This window comes from Grampus griseus, assembly GCF_964374135.1.
Source record: "Grampus griseus genome assembly, chromosome: 1".
Taxonomy (NCBI): Eukaryota; Metazoa; Chordata; class Mammalia; order Artiodactyla; family Delphinidae; genus Grampus; species Grampus griseus.
Window position 1 is genome coordinate 26,458,254 of NC_139017.1, and position 20,468 is coordinate 26,478,721.

The 20,468-nt window shown below is 39.9% G+C and overlaps 1 protein-coding gene across 1 annotated transcript in view; it reads right to left on the reverse strand.

The window, feature by feature from the left end:
- Positions 1–6,202: 6,202 nt before the first annotated feature.
- CATSPERE (catsper channel auxiliary subunit epsilon) overlaps positions 6,203–20,468 on the reverse strand; it is a gene marked incomplete at both ends in the record, with an annotated part of 243,645 nt that continues 229,379 nt past the window's right edge. The window contains 2 exons of the mRNA XM_082657660.1: positions 6,203–6,356; positions 13,011–13,064. Coding sequence (XP_082513786.1) covers positions 6,203–6,356; positions 13,011–13,064 — 208 coding nt within the window. The remainder of the gene's footprint in view (positions 6,357–13,010; positions 13,065–20,468) is intronic.

Sequence of the window (20,468 nt, forward strand, 5' to 3'; positions counted from 1 at the left end):
TATGGTAACTGTGGCCTCCTGGCTTCAGGAAGTAAAGTGCCACTACCAAGCCTCTCTTACTGCAGGGCCTCATCCACCCAATGAGCCCTGTGGCCACCTCACCTGTTGTCATCCCTAGCTGCAGAGGAGAGACACCACTGGACGTCTTAGTGATGCTGGTGGTGTTCTCATCAAAATGCCCTTGGTGATTAGTGTGCCGTCTGCACCCTTTCATGGGACATAATCCTCTGCTGGGTCCTCTAGGCTTGTATAATGCCTCCATTCCAGCCCCTCCGCCTCCCTGAGCCTTTTCATTCCTTCCTCTACCAACGGCCAGGACACCAGGTGTTTTTTTTTTTTTTTTACTTTGCAGAGAGTTGGCCAGCATTTTTTCTAGGCTTCTAAGACTCACTGGGTCTTTGCTAGGGCATTAGTTAAATCCCATACCTGAGAAAATGGCTCAAACTCAACAAATTCTTGCTTATCCAGTTTCAAAGAGGCCTCAGAATCCAATCCCAGGCATACTCCCCTGGTTCCTGCCAGTACATGCAGGTTCATTTTTGTATATCTTCCTTCCCTTATCAGGCCCAGCACCAGCTGGATTATGCTGGGATTTAACCCATCAGAGGAGGTGGCGGGGGACCTGTTGTCTTGTGGGGGAGAAGCTTCTGCAGAATCTTCCAGCCCAGCAGAAGTGGTAGCTCTTTCTAGAGGTAGACAGGCCATGTCTGCATGCCCAGAGGGTGGATGTGGGGTGGAGTGGGTGTGGAGAGACAATGTATTCAGGGGCATCCATCCAGATGACTCTGTCCCAGTTTTTACAATTCCATGTTTTCCCTACCAGCGCCTCCACCTTTGCATAACAGACCTGCCTCGAAACAAACATCCGTAGAGCCCTGTGATTCCCCGGTCTTCAGCTTACTGTTAAATTGTGTCTACCCTTCCCTTACTGGTGATGCTGATCTCTTTATACGCTACCACTGAGGCACTCTGGTTCCCACACTCAATCTTTAACTGCTGTGGTTCTTTTTTTCACTAACCTTCTGCAGATTGTCAAGGGATAACAAGTGTTGGTGAGGATGTGGAAGTAAGGGAACCCTTGTACTCTGTTGGCAGGAATTTAAATTGGTTCAGCTGCTATGGAAAACAGTATGGAGTTTCCTCAAAAAATTAAAAATAGAGCTGCCATATGATCCAGCAATTCTATTTCTGAGTATATATTCAAAGGAAATGAAAACGGGATTTCGAAGAGATACATGCACTCTCATGTTTATTGCAGATTATGATTATTCACAATAGCCAAGATATGGAAACAACCTAAGTGTCTGTCAACAGATGAATGGATAAAAAAGATGTGAGATATCTATATGTATATATATAGAGAGACGTAGATATGAATATTATTCACCCACGAGAAACAAGGAAATTCAGACATTTGAGACGACATGGATGAAACTTGAGGGTATTATGCTACGTGAAATAAACCAGACAAATACTGTATGATATCACTTATATATGGAATCTAAAAAAGAGTTAAAAAAAAAAAGAAAGCCTAACTCCTAAAAACAGAGTAGAATGGTGGCTACTAGATGCTGGGGGTGTGGGGCGTGTGTGGGAGAATTAGGGAGATGTTGAAGGCTACAAACTTGCAACTAGTAGGTGAATAAATCTTGAAGAGCTAATGCACAGCATAGTGATTTTAGTCAACAATTCTGTATTATAAACTTCAAAGTTGCTAAGAGAATAGATCTTAATTGTTCCCAGCACAAAAAAGAAATGACAGGGGCTTCCCTGGTGGTGCAGTGGTTGAGAGTCCGCCTGCTGATGCAGGGGACACGGGTTCGTGCCCCGGTCCGGGAAGATCCCACGTGCCGCGGAGCGGCTGGGCCCGTGAGCCGTGGCCGCTGAGCCTGCATGTCCGGAGCCTGTGCTCCACAACGGGAGATGCCGCAACAGTGAGAGGCCCGCGTACCGCAAAAAAAAAAAAAAAGAAATGACAATTATGTGACATGATAGAAGTGTTACCTAACACCATGGTGGTAATCATATTGTAACAGATAAATGTATCAAATCAATTCATGTATACCTTAAACTTACACAATGTTGTATGTCAATTATATATATTACATATGTTTCTTTTATATGTGTGTATATGTATATACACTTAGCAGTAACCAGCAACCTTCACTGTCTTCGTTAGCCCCATGGTTTTCAAATGTTTGCTCCATTGTACCTGCATAACACTCCCCTCCATCAGGACATTTCCCCAGGTCACTGCCAATAAAATCTTTAGCAAATAAACTACCACCTTGAGCCAGGAACGGTTGGTGCCTTGCATGCCCTTCAGGATGGTGCCCTCTTTGCCTGCTGGGTACTGGCTGAGCCAGTCTTACATCCTCTCCCACTTCCTGTTTTCTCAGACCACTCACATTACCCCTGGTGTTACTCCAGGTCCTCTGGGAACAGTCACCAACATTGGATTAAGTGTGCAATAGTTTTATTAGGTAAATGCTTGTCTGAAAGGAAATAGGACATTGTGGAAGGTAGGCGGAGTCAAAGAGAGAGAGAGAGATCAGGTGGAGGTGCCCTCAACTGCCATGCAATATGAAGGAGGTTTGGTAAAGCCTTCAGGAGTCCTTGAGGCAGGCTGGCAGGAGTCTTGTGTTTACCTAGGATCCAGGCTGCTTAAGTATCCCCACCACACTCAGTCACTGGAGAGGGAGTGACTTGAGGGTGGGTTGGAGGTGTGGCCTTGGTGCAAATGTGGTGGTGGATTTCAGGGGGCAGCAGCTGATGCCCTGGGTCAATTACACTCCTGCAGTAGGAGGCCTGCAAGGAGCATCCTCATGGCTGCCACAAACCACTCATCTTCACCAGTCTACCTACATCAACACACACGAACTCTGGCTTCCCTCCTATAACAGTGGGTGAAATGTTCAATTTCAGCGCTGAATCACATTTTATCTTGCCTACTCAAAGATTTTGATCCAGCAGTTACCCCTTTCTCTCCTGGATCATCAATTTTCCCAAGTCACTGGATTATTCCTGTTAACTCTCAATCGCACCTTCCTGCCCTCACCTCTGCCTCCAGTTGCCCTCCATTTCTTTGCTTCTTATAGAAAAAAAGGAACTCCTCGAAAGAGTTGTTTACACTTGCTGTCTCCACTGCTTAAATTCTCAGTCTTTTGTTCAAAGTGAGAAGAGTTTTCCTCAGGATGATTAATTAAGTAGTATAAGTTCAGTGCGGTGAGAAACAACAGTAAGAAAGCAAATATCACCTGGAACGACATCATTTTAAGTTTGGTGACGATCACCCTTTTATTTGTCATTATGCACAGACACATCGTTTTACATAAAGAGAATAATTAATATGCTGTTTTTTTTTTTTTTTTTAAATAATCCTTTTTTCTTCTGTCTTTTGCTTTTTGGCCATGCCAAGCGGCTTGCGGGATCCTAGTTCCCTGACCAGGGATCCAACCCAGACCCTCGGCAGTGAAGGCGCAGAGTCCTAACCACTGGAATTCCCTGCTATTTTTCTATTGTTTCCTTATTCCCCAGTTTTGAGGGTTTTGTTTATATCCTTCCCTCTCTACATCTCTTGCCACATACCCTCTCCCCCTCCTGCAGTGTACAGACATACACATGCACACATGCACGTGATGTACCCAAAATGCTACACGATACATTCCATACTTTTCTCTGTGTTCTCATACACAGAGCTTTTGTTTTGTTTATATAATGGAATCATACTAAAAATACTTCCTTGCAGCTTGTTTTTCTCATTTAACAAAACCTTGTGGAAAATCTTTTAAATCAACTAATACAGACTGATCTGTATGGTTAATGACCAATCATTTATTCAACCATTCACCTACTGATAGACATTAATTCTCCTTCTAGAGTTCTGTCACACTATCTATCTATCTATACACACACATATATGTATATAATAGTTATATATAATTATTATATGTATATAAAACTATTTGAATATTATGTATGCATTGGTCCTCCCATCTCATGGATAGACTCCTAATTCCCAAGAGTGGGATTTCTGGGTCCAAGAGAATGCATATTTCAAATTTTAATCAATCTTGCCAGATTGCTTTCCAAAAAATCTTTAAAAATTCACGTTTCCTTCAAAAATGCAAGATAATTTTTTTCTCATCCCTGATTCTTATTCCTTCCCAAGAGTATTACCCTTCTGAGTTTTTGCCAACAGGTGAGAAAGGTAGCTTCATTGTAACTTTGGTTTGTATCTTTCTGACTGCTAGTGTGGTTGAGCATCCTCAGTGGATAAGCACCTGATTTTGGAGCCGGTCTGACTGATACTTCACCTACCAGCTGTGTGACCTTAGAAAAATTATTTACCCTCTCTGTGCCAGTTTCCTCATCTCTATAATGGGATAATAATAGTTCCAATTGCATAGTGTTGTTGAAGAGGATTAGATAAATTATTAGAACAATTTCTGGCACATAGTAAACCCTAAAAAAAAGTTGTTTTTAATATGTTTATTGGCTATTTGGGTATGTTCTTCTGTGAAATGACTGTATTTTTTGCTCATTTTATATTGGGTCATTTTCTTTCTTTTTTCCATCAAATATTTCTATCAGATCTTGTTTCACCTCTTTCAATAAAGATTTTAAAGATGTTTTTCATGTATGGCATACACCTTTCATATTAAATTTAATTCTATGTAATTTGTCACTACAATAAATAGATTGTTTTTTATTATTTCTATTGCTGTTAAACTGTCATATAAATATTATAGAGAAAAAGTTTTAAATTTTAAATATTTGTCTTATATTGAGGCATCAAATGCTCTTATTCTAATAATTCTTGTTCCTAATTTTGGGTTTCCTAGGCATATAATCTTATTATTGAAAGAGAGTATTTTATCTCCTTTCCCCTAGCATTTATAATGGTTATTTTATTTTCCTCTTGTAATGTCAGAACCTTCAAAACAGTGATGCATAGCAGGTATCCCTGTTTTGTTCCTGATCTTAGTAAAGTGAGAAGTTCTACTTGTGGACAATAGGTTTTTTTTTTTTTGCGGTATGTGGGCCTCTCACTGTTGTGGCCTCTCCCGTTGCGGAGCACAGGCTCCGGACGCGCAGGCTCAGCGGCCATGGCTCACGGGACCAGCCGCTCCGCGGCATGTGGGATCTTCGCGGACCGCGGTATGAACCCGTGTCCCCTGCATCGGCAGGCGGACTCTCAACCACTGCGCCACCAGGGAAGCCCTGATCTTTCATCCTTTATGGCTGTGTTGTGGATTTCAGACTTGTTTACCCAGCCTCCACAATCACATAAGCCAATTCTTCTTCTTCTTCTTTTTTTCTTTTTTGGTGAAGGGAAAGGAGCCAATTTATGAAATTAAATAAAGTTCAATGAGGGAGTGAAGAACATGAACTAGGATACCACCGCCCTGGCTGGGCCCAGCACAGCTAAAGCTCAGCACACCATGTATCTCCGGCTTTTCCTCCCCATAAGCCAATTCTTTTAAATAAATCTCTTTATACACACACAGACACACAAACACACACACAAAGTCTCCTGCTGCTTCTCCTCTAGGTGGATCCTGATTGTTCAAATACTAATTGCTTAGAAAGCTGTGGTCACATTTGGACAAGTTAAGCAGCTTATTTTGAACATCAAAACCAAATTTGAAAACTTAAAATTAAGACAGAGTATTAGCCTCCTATTTTCAATATGATAAGTTATATCTCATATGTGAATCTACCATTAGAAAAACTTCTGAAATATCTTTAACAGACTATTTAAATTCACATATTTATTAAGTCTTTTATACATAAATTAACTACAGCCATATAAGGTTCATATGAAAAGTTTTGTGCAAAATAATATTTGACACATTTAAAAATATTTTCAAAAATTTACTTTCATTCTTAGGAAGGATTGTAATAGACAAACTTGGGTGGTTTTTAAACTTTTAAATTTTTGTTTAAAGCCATGTAAGAGTATACAGACTACCTTAAGATAAAAGTGAACACATTAAGCATTAATTTAATAACATACATATTATATTAAAATATTTCTATTTTGGGTAATTTAAGAACATATTTGAGATTTTGAATTTGATGATACTTACTATGAGCTTATACTTAGTATTTCTTGGTCTAACACACACACTCTCAATATGAGTATATATACACACTCTTTCTACATACATATATTCATAGTAAATAAACTTTCATTTTTCTAATTATTCTTTTGTTTTCTTTCAGATTTGTGCAGTGGTTCATAAATATATTCTCTATAAATCCTCAAATAGTGAAAGTAGCTCAGAACAAGAATACTGCAGAACAGTAGCATCAGGAGAAAGAGGAAAGCTGCAACCATGTAAGCACTTGGACTGAAATAAGAAAAGAAAAGTCATTAGAAGTCATTGTTCACTTTGGTTGTTAATACTTTTAGTCAAATAATTTTTGAACAGTTAGCTGCTATGCCACTGTTCTCTGTTAATAACTAATAAGATTTATAAGACATCTTGTCTACCCTCAAAATGTTTACCTCTTAGTGTTTGAGGCTGACCAGGGAGGAAGATAGACATTGATTGATCAGTATAATGAGAGAAGGAAGGAAGTATAAAGTTCTATGGGAGCCAGGCATCAGGAAGAACTTCCAGTGGAGTTGACTTTTTTTTTTTTTTTTTTTTGTGGTACGCGGACCTCTTACTCCTGTGGTCTCTCCCGTCGCAAAGCACAGGCTCCGGACGCGCAGGCTCAGCGGCCATGGCTCACGGGCCCAGCCGCTCCGCGGCATGTGGGATCTTCCCGGACCGAGGCACGAACCCGCGTCCCCTGCATCGGCAGGCGGACCCTCAACCACTGCGCCACCAGGCAAGCCCTGGAGTTGACTTTTGAACTGAGTATAAAGTAAGAGTTAGCTAGATATGACTAGGATTAGGAGTATTAGTATGAGTTAGTTAGATAGAAATGTCTGGGAGTGGAGAAGACTAAAGTGGGCATAACATTTTAGGCAAAGGGAGATGCATTTGCAAAGATGTGGAAGCACGAGAAAACTTTAAGATCAGCCCCAGACATTCTGGAGCTAAAACTAGTTTAATGTGATTAGAATTTAGGTGGTGGGCTCAGTGGTTAGAGATGAGGAATCATAGGTTGTTCAAGGTGAGAAAGACAGCTTTCATCAAGCTACAGGGTATGAATTTTAGCCTAAGGGCAAGAGGGAGTTTCAGACATGTGATATAACATTCTCATTTTAGAAGGATGATTCTGATTGTAGTGTGAAGAACGTATGAATGGGACGCATGAGTGTGGAGGGAGAAAACCAGTTATGAGGTTTTTGTAATAACCAAATATGGTGAGAGTTTTAATTAATTACTGGTTGTAGAAATGGGGAGAAATGGATAGATCTAAGATATATTTAGAAGTTAGATTGGATTGATCTTGGTGATTGTTAAGATGTGGGGTTTGAGAAATACGTTAGAATAAAGGATGTCTCCTAAATTTGGGGATGAGGTAACTCTGAGGATGGTAGCACCATTCACTGACATAGGAAATTCACAGGGAAGGACACTTTAGAGGGTATGTGTGAATACGTTGGTTTACTTTTGGACATATCAAATTTGAGGTACGTGAGGGTCAACCAGGTATGTGTGTGTGTGTACACTTATGAGATACTACTTTCAGCTGGGATCCAGACATCTGTCTCTTCACCTCATGTTCCTCCCATCAGAGTAGGTTTATTTCTTAAGCCAAACACTGTGCTGTTTTTTATTTGGTGTCTTGGTACTTGACTTTAGTTTTTAGCTCCCTTTTAAACATATTTATTTGTTTGCAGTATTACACTTTCCCCAGTTCCCCAGTCTCATTAGTCTGACCTTCCTCCTCTGTGAATACAAGCTTAATCTAGCTCTAGTGAATCATTTCCTTCTTAGAAATTAATTAACTAACTTAATAAACCCTCTGATATATGCCAAGTACTGTGCTAGGTGCTGGGAAAACAATAATGAGTAAAAATAGATATGGTCTTCATCCTTAGAGAGCTTACATTTTAGTGGGGACATAATCATTAATCAGATAATGAGAAAATAAATATAAAATTGAACTTGTGATAAAAACTAAGTAGGAGAGGTATACAATGCAATGAAAGCTTACTATAGCAGGATTTAGCCTGGTGAATTGGCCAAGAAATGACCCCATGGGGAAAAGAAAATTATTCTAAAATTTGAAGAATTAAGTAGAAGTGGAGTTGGTAAAGTTAAGTAGGTAAAGAGGGGAAGGAAGAGATTCCAGATAGAGAAAATAGCATGTGCAAAGCTCCTGCTATGGGACAGAGCATGGAGAAGACTGGGGATTGAAAGAAGGTTGATAGGTCTGGAGCTGAGAAAATGAGGGGAATATGATGCAAGATGAGACTGGAGACATAGGTAGGGGCTAGAGCAGAAAAGGTCTTGTAGGCCATGTTAAGAAGTTCCCATTTTAAGGAAAGAAACTTAAGGATTTTAAGCTACTAAAATTAGCATTATGAGTCTATTGCAGTAATTCGGATCAGAGATAATGGTAACTTGGATTAAAGTGGTGTGGTGGTGATGGGTTTGGTGAAGTGGATTCATTTAAGGGCAATTTAAGAGGTTAAATGAATGGGAGGCAGTGACTGGATGAGCTAGAGGAGAGAGAGAGAAAGAAATGAATGTGATCCCTAGGTTTTTGTTTTTCATTTTTGACTGTTAGGTGTTTGGCTTGTACAGTTTGATGTGCTATTTCCTGAGTGAGGGAACATTGGAAAATAGGGTCGCCATATTTTTCAACTCCAGAGGGCACCCTTCACATTACAGCCTATGTGAATGAATTCTGCTTGAGCTGTGCAATGACAATTCATAGGGCTGAATGCAATTACTTTGATAAGTTAGTTTTACAGTGGTACAAATAATGGGGTAAGGGAATGGGTGGTAAGATCATGAGTTCATTTTTGGCCATGTCCAGTTTGACCAGTCTTTGAGATATCTAAGAGAAGAGGTTAAGTAGAGAGTGGGATATATGGCCCTGGACTGGGCTAGAGATATGATTTGGGAGTTGTGTGTTTATAGATATTAACTGAAATCATGGGTATGGATGAACTTGCCAGAATGAGCAGCTAGAAAACCAGGACTGAGCCCTAAGGAACGTCAACATTTAATGGCTGGTGATATACGTTGAGGCTGTCTTCACTAGAGAGAGAGAGAGAATGGCTACAGAAGGCTAGGAAAACCTATAGAGCAATATGGCAGCCAAAGGGAAAGTCAACACTAATGGAAGCTCAAATAAAATGTGGACTGAAAACTATCTGTCAGACTTAGTGTAGGCCAGTTGCAGCTCAAGATGGTGACCAAGGAGCCTCCTGAACTGACCTCCTTCCATGGACACACCTATCCTACAGCTACATATAGAACAACTCCCTCTGAAAGAAATCCAGAAACTAGCTGAGCAACTCTTACACATTGGGTGAATGAGAAAAACCCACTCACATAAAAACGAGTAGGAGAGACTGAGGCACAATCTCACCCAAACTCCCAGCCCCAGCAGAGCAACATACAATGACGAGGGAACTCACAAATCCTAGCTTCTCCCTACGGAGTTTGGATCCAATACCCAGTACCCCAACTTTTAAAACTTCCACCTGAGGGATGGGACCCCCAAACAGGTGTTTGGCTCTGAAAGCCAGCTAGGCTTTCCTCCATGAGACCCACAAGGCTGTAGCAAACAAATGGGATCCTGAGGACTCTTGGTGGCTAACCCCCTCTCTCACTCCCCGCTCAGCACAGAGCCAGCAGACTGAAATGCCCATCTCCCATCTTTCCATGAAAGAGACCTAGTTGCTTATCTTAAAAGCTGAGGGCTTCCCTGGTGGCGCAGTGGTTGAGAGTCCGCCTGCCGATGCAGGGGACATGGGTTCGTGCCCCGGTCCAGGAAGATCCCACATGCTGCGGAGCGGCTGGGCCCGTGAGCCATGGCCGCTGAGCCTGCGCGTAAAAAGCTGAAATCTGAGGTTTAGTCTCCTAATATAACACAAATCTAGGGGCTAACTGCAATCTTCTGCAGAGACTGGGAAGCTGGCAGATGCCATCTTTGCGCTCTCCTTCTGCCTCTCTCCAGGTCACTGGTATCTCCCTGAAATGATGTTGTGCATACTTCTGATGCTCCAGTTTCTACAGCTGCTGCTGAGGGGGACACACCTGAGCACACCTGTTATAGTCCCACAGGACTATAACAACTGTTCTTAACTGGCTATTCCCTTAGCGTTCAGCACAGAGGGAAGAGAGAGAAAGGTAATCTTCTGGTCTTTCTCTGAAAGAGGCCTACATGCATACTTTAAAAGCTGCTGCTTGAGGGTCCAGCTTCCAGCGGGGCTGCATCTAGGTTCTGACTGAGATCCTCCTCTTTGGGACACTAACAGGTGTTGGTACACCCTCAACTACTGGGAGACACTAAGAACTAAGAAGGCAGCTTGGACAATCACAACGGTTTAAAAGACAAACGACAGCTAGGACTGGACTGAACACTAAGTTCCATCTGGGAGAAGTGGCTCTTTTATCTATTGCATAGAAACCAACACAGAAAATCTAGGAAAATGAAGAAACAGAGAAATACATTCCAAACAAAAGAACAAGATAAAACTTCAGAAACAGACCTTAATGAAATGGAGATAAGTAATTGACCTAATAGAGTTCAAAATAATGGTCATAAAGATGCTCAGTGAAGTCAGGAGAACAATGCATGAAAAGTGAGAATTTCAACAGAGAGACAGAATATATAAGAAAGTACCACACAGATTTAGTGCAGGTCAAAGCTATTCTAATGAGAAGTAACGGTGAAGGTATGACAGAGAAAGCAGGCTGGATGGATTAGCAAAATAGGGATGGAATATAGGGAAATGAGGAGTATGAGAGTAAACAAGCCTTTTAAGGAGTTGATCTTGCAGAAAGGTGGTGGCTAGAAGGGGGATATAGTTGTTGTTGTTTTATTTGCTTAAAAAACTTGAGGGTGATTAAAAGCCTATTGGGGGCTTCCCTGGTGGCGCAGTGGTTGAGAGTCCACCTGCCGATGCAGGGGACACGGGTTCGTGCCCCGGTCCGGGAAGATCCCACATGCCGCGGAGCGGCTGGGTCCGTGAGCCATGGCCGCTGAGCCTGCGCGTCCGGAGCCTGTGCTCCGCAACGGGAGAGGCCACAGCAGTGAGAGGCCCGCGTTCCGCAAAAAAAAAAAAAAAAAAAAAAAAAAGCCTATTGGAAGGATCTAGTTGTGAGGGAAAGTTGAATATATAGAAGAGAGAAGGAATAATTGATTTGGAATTTTCCTTAGAAAGTGGGAAGGAATAGGGTTCAAGGCATAGGTAGAAGAATTATATTTAAAGAGGATGTAGAAGGATAGAAAGAGGAGAGAATGGGTTTAGATATTAGTTGGTTTATATGTTCGGAATCAGAAATAAAGGTCTGATGGCTTCTAATTTCCTGTCTGATAGCTTCTAATTTCTCTGTACAGGTGAAAAAAAAGTTCATTTGATGATTGTTAAGGAAAGGAGGTCCAAGGAGCAAACTAATTAGATAAGGTCTGAAGCAGTTGTTATGGAAAGTGGAAACACTGGTTGACCAGAGGAAGAAAGTAGGATTTCCGGGTAGTGTTGGCGATGTATTTGAAGTTGGTGATCAATTTGCCCTGTTGTGTAACTTTCTTTACGGGGCTGCTCAGATATAATCACAAAGAAAGAAGGTAGTTAGGGGCTTGCCAGAGGGAGTGCCAAATTCCAGAAAGGTAAAGGAATACTAGAAAATGTTATTTGAAATAATAGACTTTGTTTGAAATGTAAGGAAATAGGAGGTAAAAAAGGAGAGATTGAAAGTAGAGGTGGAGGTCCCAACGAGGATGAAGAAGAATTGTAGCAGGCGTAGTTGAATTAACAAGCTGGGAAGGTCCTAGAGCCCGCGAGCCACAACTACTGAGCCTGCGTGCCACAACTACTGAAGCCTGTGCACCTAGAGCCTGTGCTCCACAACAAGAGAAGCCACTGCAATGAGAAGCCTGTGCACCACATGAAGAGTAGCCCCCCTCATGCCGCAACTAGAGAAAAACCTGCGTGCAGCAATGAAGGCTCAACGCAGCCAAAAAAATAAATAAATAAATAAGTTGCATGTTTAAAAAGAAAAATCCAGCTACTGGGAGGTGAGCTGGGGCAAATAGGTGAGATGCCCCTTTACTCCCTCCTCTCCTCCCTAACTCACCAACTCCCCCTTCTGTTGGTGGTTACTTGAGTGGATGTATGTTCTTAATATTCATCTAAATCAAACATACAAATCTAATGAGAAAGAGAAGTTGCTGCAGAAAGGCTATGCATGTTTCCTAAAGTTTCCTAGAAACCAGGCATGACTTATCTCATTTGCAGATTATTCACACCATTAACCTCCGATTAGCATAAAAAATTGAGGAGTCAGTAATATTTAAAGTAGGGCCATAAGTAAGTTAAGTGTTTGTGGTCCACTCTTGTTTAACATTTTCCAAAACAAAAAACAAAATAAAAACACAGCACAGAGAAGCAGAGTCATCTGCCATCCCAACATTTGTATTAAGACTTTTCACTTGCTCTCTCCAAGGAAACTAAAGCTGAGTCCAGGGAAATGCCTTTACTACCTGTTTCCTGTATGTATTGGAATGATGGCCAGTGGTCAAGGGCTGACTCAGGGTCATTGGGGCACAGCCACTGTCCTCTCCCTGTCCCCACTGCTGCAGTCTACCATCTGCCCTTAGGTGGAGTTGAAAGACGCTTTTGATTGGGAAGACAATGGCTGTTGAGGGGGATGAACAAAAGGCGACCCAAATGCAGCAACAATTTTCAGGAATTCCTACTTGCTGTATCCCTGGTTTAGTAGATACATACAATTTTTAGGATGTCACATGTAGGACAGAAGTATTAGTGTCCCAGGAAGATAGGGGAGACATCTGTTTCCTTTTTAGCTGCCACCGTATCCTTTACAACTTCCCTCATTAAAGACTGATCAGGCACCAGTCGTTACCTGGGAATCACTCCAAAGGTCTCTATTGCAAATATAGTGGTGAGGTTACAGAAACTGCAAATTAGAAAAATAATATTAACGATTAAATTAAATACAGTGTATTACAAGACTCCCTGCACATCTCTATGGTAACAACCAAATCATGTATAATCTTAGTTAAGGTGTCATTTTCTTTTTTATTTTTTCTTTCGAGATAGTTAATAATTTTATTATTACTAAAAGAAATTTTTATCAAACTGATTACCTCCCATTTTACAGAGAAATTACCTCCCATTTTACAGAGAAAAATCTCCACTATAGAGTAAGGAATGAGAGTTATTAATGATGAATTATGTAATTTCATTTAAATCACATCTATATGACAAACTATCAAGTTGGTTAGTCTATGAAGAATTTGATATATTTATAAGTCAAAGGCCTTTATAATTAAGAAAATTACTATATTTAAATATATACTCCCTTCTTTGTTCTGCTGATAATTTCACTGCAAAATCATGGTTGGTAGACTGACATCAAAGAAGACTTGCTAAGAATTTTGTTCCGTTAAGTGGACAATTTCATTAATTTCATTAGCTTTTTTTTTGAGTCTTTTTTTAAACTTGAAGTACAGTATAGCTGATTTTCAAGGTTGTGTTAATTTCAGTGTAAAACAAAGTGATTCAGTTATACATATATCTATTCTTTTTCAGATTCTTTTCCCTTATAGGTTATTATAAAATATCTAGTATAGTTCCTTGTGCTAAACTATAGGTTGGTTGTTGGTTATCTATTTTGTATATAGTTGTCTGTATATGCTAATCCCAACCTCTTAATTTATCCCTCCTGGCTCTTTCCCCTTTGGTAACCATAAATTTGTTTTCTATGTCTGTGAGTCTATTTCTATGTTGTAAATATGTTCATATTTATCTTTTCTTTCTTTCCTTTTTTTTTGATTCCACATATAAGTGGTATCAATATGATATTTTTCTTTCTCTGTCTGGCTTACTTCACTTAGTATGATAATCTCTAGGTCCATCCATGTTGCTGCAAATGGATATAACATCTTTATCCATTCATCTGTCAATAAACATTTAAGTTGCTTCCATGTCTTGGCTATTTTAAATAGTGCTGCAGTGCGATTAGGGCACATGTGTCTTTCCAAATTACAGTTTTCTCCAGATATGCCCCTGAGTGGGATCCCTTGATCATATGGTAACTCTATTTTTAGTTTTTAAAGAAACCTCCATACTGTTCTCCATAGTGGCTCTACCAATTTACATTCCCACCAACAGTGCAAGAGCGTTCCCTTTTCTCCACACCCTCTCCAGCATTGTTATTTGTAGACTTTTTGATGATGGCCATTCTAACCAGTGTGAGGTGATACATCAGTGTAGTTTTGATTCGCATTTCTCTGATAATTAGTGATGTTGAACATTTTTTTCACATGCTTATTCACCATCTGTATGTCTTCGTTGGAGAAATGTCTATTGAGATCTTCTGCTCATTTTTTGATTGGGTTGTTTTTTGATATTAAACTATATGAGCTGTTTGTATACTTTGGAAATTAATGCCTTGTTGGTAGCATTGTTTGCAGGTATTTTCTCCCAGTCTGTAAGTTGTCTTTTCATTTCATCTATGGTTTCTTTTGCTATGCAAAAGCTTTTAAGTTTAATTAGGCCCTATTTGCTTATTTTTGTTTTTATTTCTATTATTCTAGGAGATGATCCAAAAACATATTGCTGTGATTTATGTCAAAGAGTGTTCTGCCTATGTTTTCTTTTTTTTTGAATTTTATTTATTTTTTTATATAGCAGGTTCTTATTAGTTATCCATTTTATACACATTAGTGTATACATGTCAATCCCAATCTCCCAGTTCATCCCACCCCCCCCCACCGTGACTTTCCCCCCTTCGTGTCCATATGTTTGTTCTCTACATCTGTGTCTCAATTTCTGCCCTGCAAACTGTTGATCTGTACCATTTTTCTAGGTTCCACATATATGTGTTAATATACGATATTTGTTTTTCTCTTTCTGACTTTCTTCACTCTGTATGACAGTCTCTAGATGCATCCACATCTCTACAAATGGCCTAATTTTGTTCCTTTTTATGGCTGAGTAATATTCCATTGTATATATATACCACATCTTCTTTATCCATTCTTCTGTTGATGGACATTAGGTTGTTTGCATGACCTGGCTATTGTACATAGTGTGGCAATGAACATTGGGGTGCATGTGTCTTTTTGAATTATGGTTTTCTCTAGGTATATGTCCAGTAGTGGGATTGCTGGGTCATATAGTAATTCTATTTTTAATTTTTTAAGGAACCTCCATACTGTTCTCCATAGTGGCTGTATCAATTTACATTCCCACCAACATTGCAAGAGGGTCCCCTTTTCTCCACACCCTCTCCAGCATTTGTTGTTTGTAGATTTTCTGATGATACCCATTCTAACTGGTGTGAGGTGATACCTCATTGTAGTTTTGATTTGCATTTCTCTAATAATTAGTGATGCTGAGCAGCTTTTCATGTGCCTCTTGGCCATCTGTATGTCTTCTTTGGAGAAGTGTCTATTTAGGTCTTTGGTTATTTTTTTTTAACATTTTTTGATTGGGTTGTTTGTTTTTTTAATATTGAGCTGCATGATCTGTTTATATATTTTGGAGATTAATCCTTTGTCCATTGATTCATTTGCAAATATTTTCTCCCATTCTGAGGGTTGTCTTTTTGTCTTGTTTGTAGTTACCTTTGCTTTGCAAAAGCTTGTACATTTCATTAGGTCCCATTTGTTTATTTTTGTTTTTATTTCCATTACTTTAGGAGGTGGATCAAAAAAGATCTTGCTGTGATTTATGTCAAAGAGTGTTCTTCCTATGTTTTCCTCTAAGAGTTTTATAGTATCTTGTCTTACATTTAGGTCTTTAATCTATTTTGAGTTTATTTTTGTGTATGGTGTTAGGGAGTGTTCTAATTTCATTCTTTTACATGTAGATGTCCAGTTTTCCCAGCACCACTTATTGAAGAGACTGTCTTTTCTCTATTGTATATCCTTGCCTCCTTTGTCATAGATTAGTTGACCATAGGTGTGTGGGTTTATCTCTGGGCTTTCTATCCTGTTCCATTGATCTATATTTCTGTTTTTGTGCCAGTACCATATTGTCTTGATTACTGTCACTTTGTAGTATAGTCGGAAGTCAGGGAGTCTGATTCCTCCAGCTCGGTTTTCTTCCCTCAAGACTGCTTTGGCTATTCGGGGTCGTTTGTGTCTCACACAAATTTTAAGATTTTTTGTTCTAGTTCTGTAAAAAATGCCACTGGTAATTTGATAGGGATTGCATTGAATCTGTAGATTGCTTTGGGTAGTATAGTCATTTTCACAATATTGATTTTTCCAATCCAAGAACATGGTATATCTCTCCATCTGTTTGTATCATCTTTAATTTCTTTCATCAGTGTCTTACAGTTTTCTGCATATAGGTCTTTTGTCTCCCTAGGTCGGTTTATTCCTAGGTATTTTATTTTTTTGTTACAATGGTAAATGCGAGTGTTTCCTTAATTTCTCTTTCAGATTTTTCATCATTAGTGTATAAGAATGCAAGAGATTTCTGTGCATTAATTTTGTATCCTGCTACTTTACCAAATTCATTGATTAGCTCTAGTGGTTTTCTGGTGGCATTTTTAGGATTCTCTATGTATAGTATCATGTCATCTGCAAACAGTGACAGTTTTACTTCTTTTCCAATTTGTATTCCTTTTATTTCTTTTTCTTCTCTGACTGCCATGGCTAGGACTTCCTAAACAATATTGAATAATAGTAGTGAGAGTGGACATCCTTGCCTTGTTCCAGATCTTAGAGGAAATGCTTTCAGTTTTTCACCATTGAGAATGATGTTTGCTGTGGGTTTGTCATATATGGCCTTTATTATGTTGAGGTAAGTTCCCTCTATGCCCACCTTCTGGAGAGTTTTTATCATAAATGGGTGTTGAATTTTGTCAAAAGCTTTTTCTGCATCTATTGAGATGATCATATGGTTTTTCTTCTTCAATTTGTTAATATGGTGTATCACATTGATTGATTTACGAATATTGAAGAATCTTTGCATCCCTGGGATAAATCCCACATGATCATGGTGTATGATCCTTTTAATGTGTTATTGGATTCTGTTTGCTAGTATTTTGTTGAGGATTTTTGCATTTATATTCATCAGTGATATTGGTCTGTAATTTTTTTTGTAGTATCTTTTTTTTTTTTTTTTTTTTTATGGTACGCGGGCCTCTCACTGTTGTGACCTCTGCTGTTGTGGTGCACAGGCTCCAGATACGCAGGCTCAGCAGCCATGGGTCATGGGCCTAGCCGCTCTGTGGCATGCGGGATCTTCCTGGACCGGGGCACAAATCCGTGTCCCCTGCATCGGCAGGCGGACTCTCAACCACTGCGCCACCAGGGATGCCCTGTTGGAAGATTTTTAATCACAGTTTCAATTTCATTACTTGTGATTGGTCTGTTCATATTTTCTATTTCCTCCTGGTTCAGTCTTGGAAGGTTATACCTTTCTAAGAATTTGTCTGTTTCTTCCAGGTTGTCCATTTTATTGGCATAGAGTTGCTTGTAGTAGTCTCTTACGATGCTTTGTATTTCTGCGGTGTCTGTTGTAACTTCTCCTTTTTCATGTCTAATTTTATTGATTTGAGTTCTCTCCCTCTTTTTCTTGATGAGTCTGGCTAATGGTTTATCAATTTTGCTTATCTTCTCAAAGAACCAGCTTTTAGTTTTATGGATCTTTCCTATTGTTTTCTTTGTTTCTATTTCATTTATTTTTGCTCTGATCTTTATGATCTCTTTCCTTCTGCTGACTTTGGGTTTTATTTGTTCTTCTTTCTCTAGTTCCTTTAGGTGTAAAGGAACCTGCATCCCATAGGTTTTGGATCATGACGTGATCATTGTCATTTGTCTCCAGGTATTTTTTGATTTCTTCTTTGATTTCTCCAGTGATCTCTTGGCTTTTTAGTAACCTATTGTTTAGCCTCCATGTTTTTGTTTTTTTTACATTTTTTCCCTGTAATTGATTTCTAATCTCATGGCGCTGTCGTCAGAAAAGATGCTTGATATGATTTCAATTTTCTTAAATTTACTGAGGCTTGATTTGTGTGCCAAGGTGTGATCTATCCTGGAGAATGTTCTGTGCGCACTTAAGAAGACAGTGTATTCTGTTATTTTGGGATGGAATGTCCTATAAATGTCAGTTAAGTTCATCCTGTTTAATGTTTGGTTTAAAGCTTGTGTTTCCTGATTTATTTTCATTTTGGATGATCTGTCCATTGGTGAAAGTGGGGTGCTAAATTCCCCTACTATATTTGTGTTACTATCGATTTCCACTTTTACGGCTGTTAGCATTTGCCTTATGTATTGAGGTGCTCCTTTTTTGGGTGCATAAATAATTACAATTGTTATATCTTCTTTTTGGATTGATCCCTTGATCATTATGTAGTGTCCTTCTATGTCTCCTGTAATAGTCTTTATTTTAAAGTCTATTTTGTCTGATATGAGAATTGCTACTCCAGCTTTCTTTTGATTTCCATTGGCATGGAATATCTTTTTCCATCCCCTCACTTTCAGTCTGTATGTGTCCCTAGGTCTGAAGTGGGTCTCTTGTAGACAGCATATGTATGGGTCTTGTTTTTGTATCCATTGAGCAAACCTGTGTTTTTGGTTGGAGCATGTAATCCATTCACGTTTAAGGTAATTATCGATATGTATGTTCCTATGACAATTTTCTTAATTGTTTTGGGTTTGTTTTTGTAGGCCCTTATCTTCTCTTGTGTTTCTCACGTAGAGAAGTTCCTTTAGCATTTTTTTGTAGAGTTTGTTTGGTGTTGCTGAATTCTCTTAGCTTTTGCTTGTCTGTAAAGTTTTTGATTTCTCCATCAAATCTGAATGAGATCCTTGCCGGGTAGAGTTATCTTGGTTGTAGGTTCTTCCTTTTCATCACTTTAAATATGTCATGCCACCCCCTTCTGGTTTGTAGAGTTTCTGCCGAAAAATCCGCTAACCGTATGGGAGTGCCCTTGTATGTTATTTGTCGTTTTTCCCTTGCTGCTTTCAATAATTTTTCTTTGTCTTTAATTTTTGCCAATTTGATTACTATGTGCCTTGGGGTGTTTCTCCTGGGTTTATCCTGTATTGGACTCTCTGCACTTCCTGGACTTGGGTGGCTATTTCCTTTCCCATGTTAGGGAAGTTTTCGACTATAATCACTTCAAATATTTTCTCAGGTCCTTTCTCTCCCTCTTCTCCTTCTGGGACCCCTATAATGCGAATGTTGTTGCGTTTAATGTCCCAGATGTCTCTTAAGCTGTCTTCATTTCTTTTCATTCTTTTTTCTTTATTCTGTTCTGCAGCAGTGAATTCCACCATTCTGTCTTCCAGGTCACTTATCCGTTCTTCTGCCTCAGTTATTCTGCTATTGATTCCTTGTAGTGTATTTTTCATTTCAGTTATTGTGTTGTTCATCTCTGTTTGTTTGTTCTTTAATTATTCTAGGTCTTTGTTAAACATTTCTTGCATCTTCTCCATCTTTGCCTCCATTCTTTTTCCGAGGTCCTGGATCATCTTCACTCTCATTATTCTGAATTTTTTTTCTGGAAGGTTGCCTATCTCCACTTCATTTAGTTGTTTTTCTGGGGTTTTATCTTGTTCCTTCATCTGATACATAGCCCTCTGCCTTTTCATCTTGTCTATCTTTCTGTGGATGTGGTTTTTGTTCCATGGGCTGCCGGATTCTAGTTCTCCTTGCTTCTGCTGTCTGCACTCTGGTGGATGAGGCCATCTAAGAGGTTTGTGCAAGTTTCCTGATGGAAGGGACTGATGGTGGGTAGAGCTGCATGTTGCTCTGGTGGGCAGAGCTCAGTAAAACTTTAATCTGCTTGTCTGCTGATGGGTGGGGCTGGGTTCCCTCCCTGTTGGTTGTTAGCCCTGAGGCAACCCAACACTGGAGCTTATCCGGGCTCTTTGGTGGGGCTAATGGTGGATCTGGAAGGGCTCACTCCAGGGAGTACTTCCCAGAACTTCTGCTGCCAGTGTCCTTGTCCTCATGGTGAGACACAGCCACCACCCTACCTATTCAGGAGACCATCCAACACTAGCAGGTGGTCTGGCTCAGTCTCCTATGGGGTCACTGCTCCTTCCCTGGGTCCTGATGTGCACACTGCTCTGTGTGTGCCCTCCAAGAGTGGAGTCTCTGTTTCTCCCAGTCCTGTCAAAGTCCTGCAATCAAATCCCGCTAGACTTCAAAGTCTGGGTCTCCAGGAATTCCTCCTCCTGTTGCCGGAACCCCCAGGTTGGGAAGCCTGACGTGGGCCTCAGAACCTTCACTCCAGTGGGTGGACTTCTGTGATATGAATGTTCTCCAGTTTGTGAGTCACCCACCCAGCAGTTATGGGATTTTATTTTATTGTGATTGCGCCCCCTCCTACCAT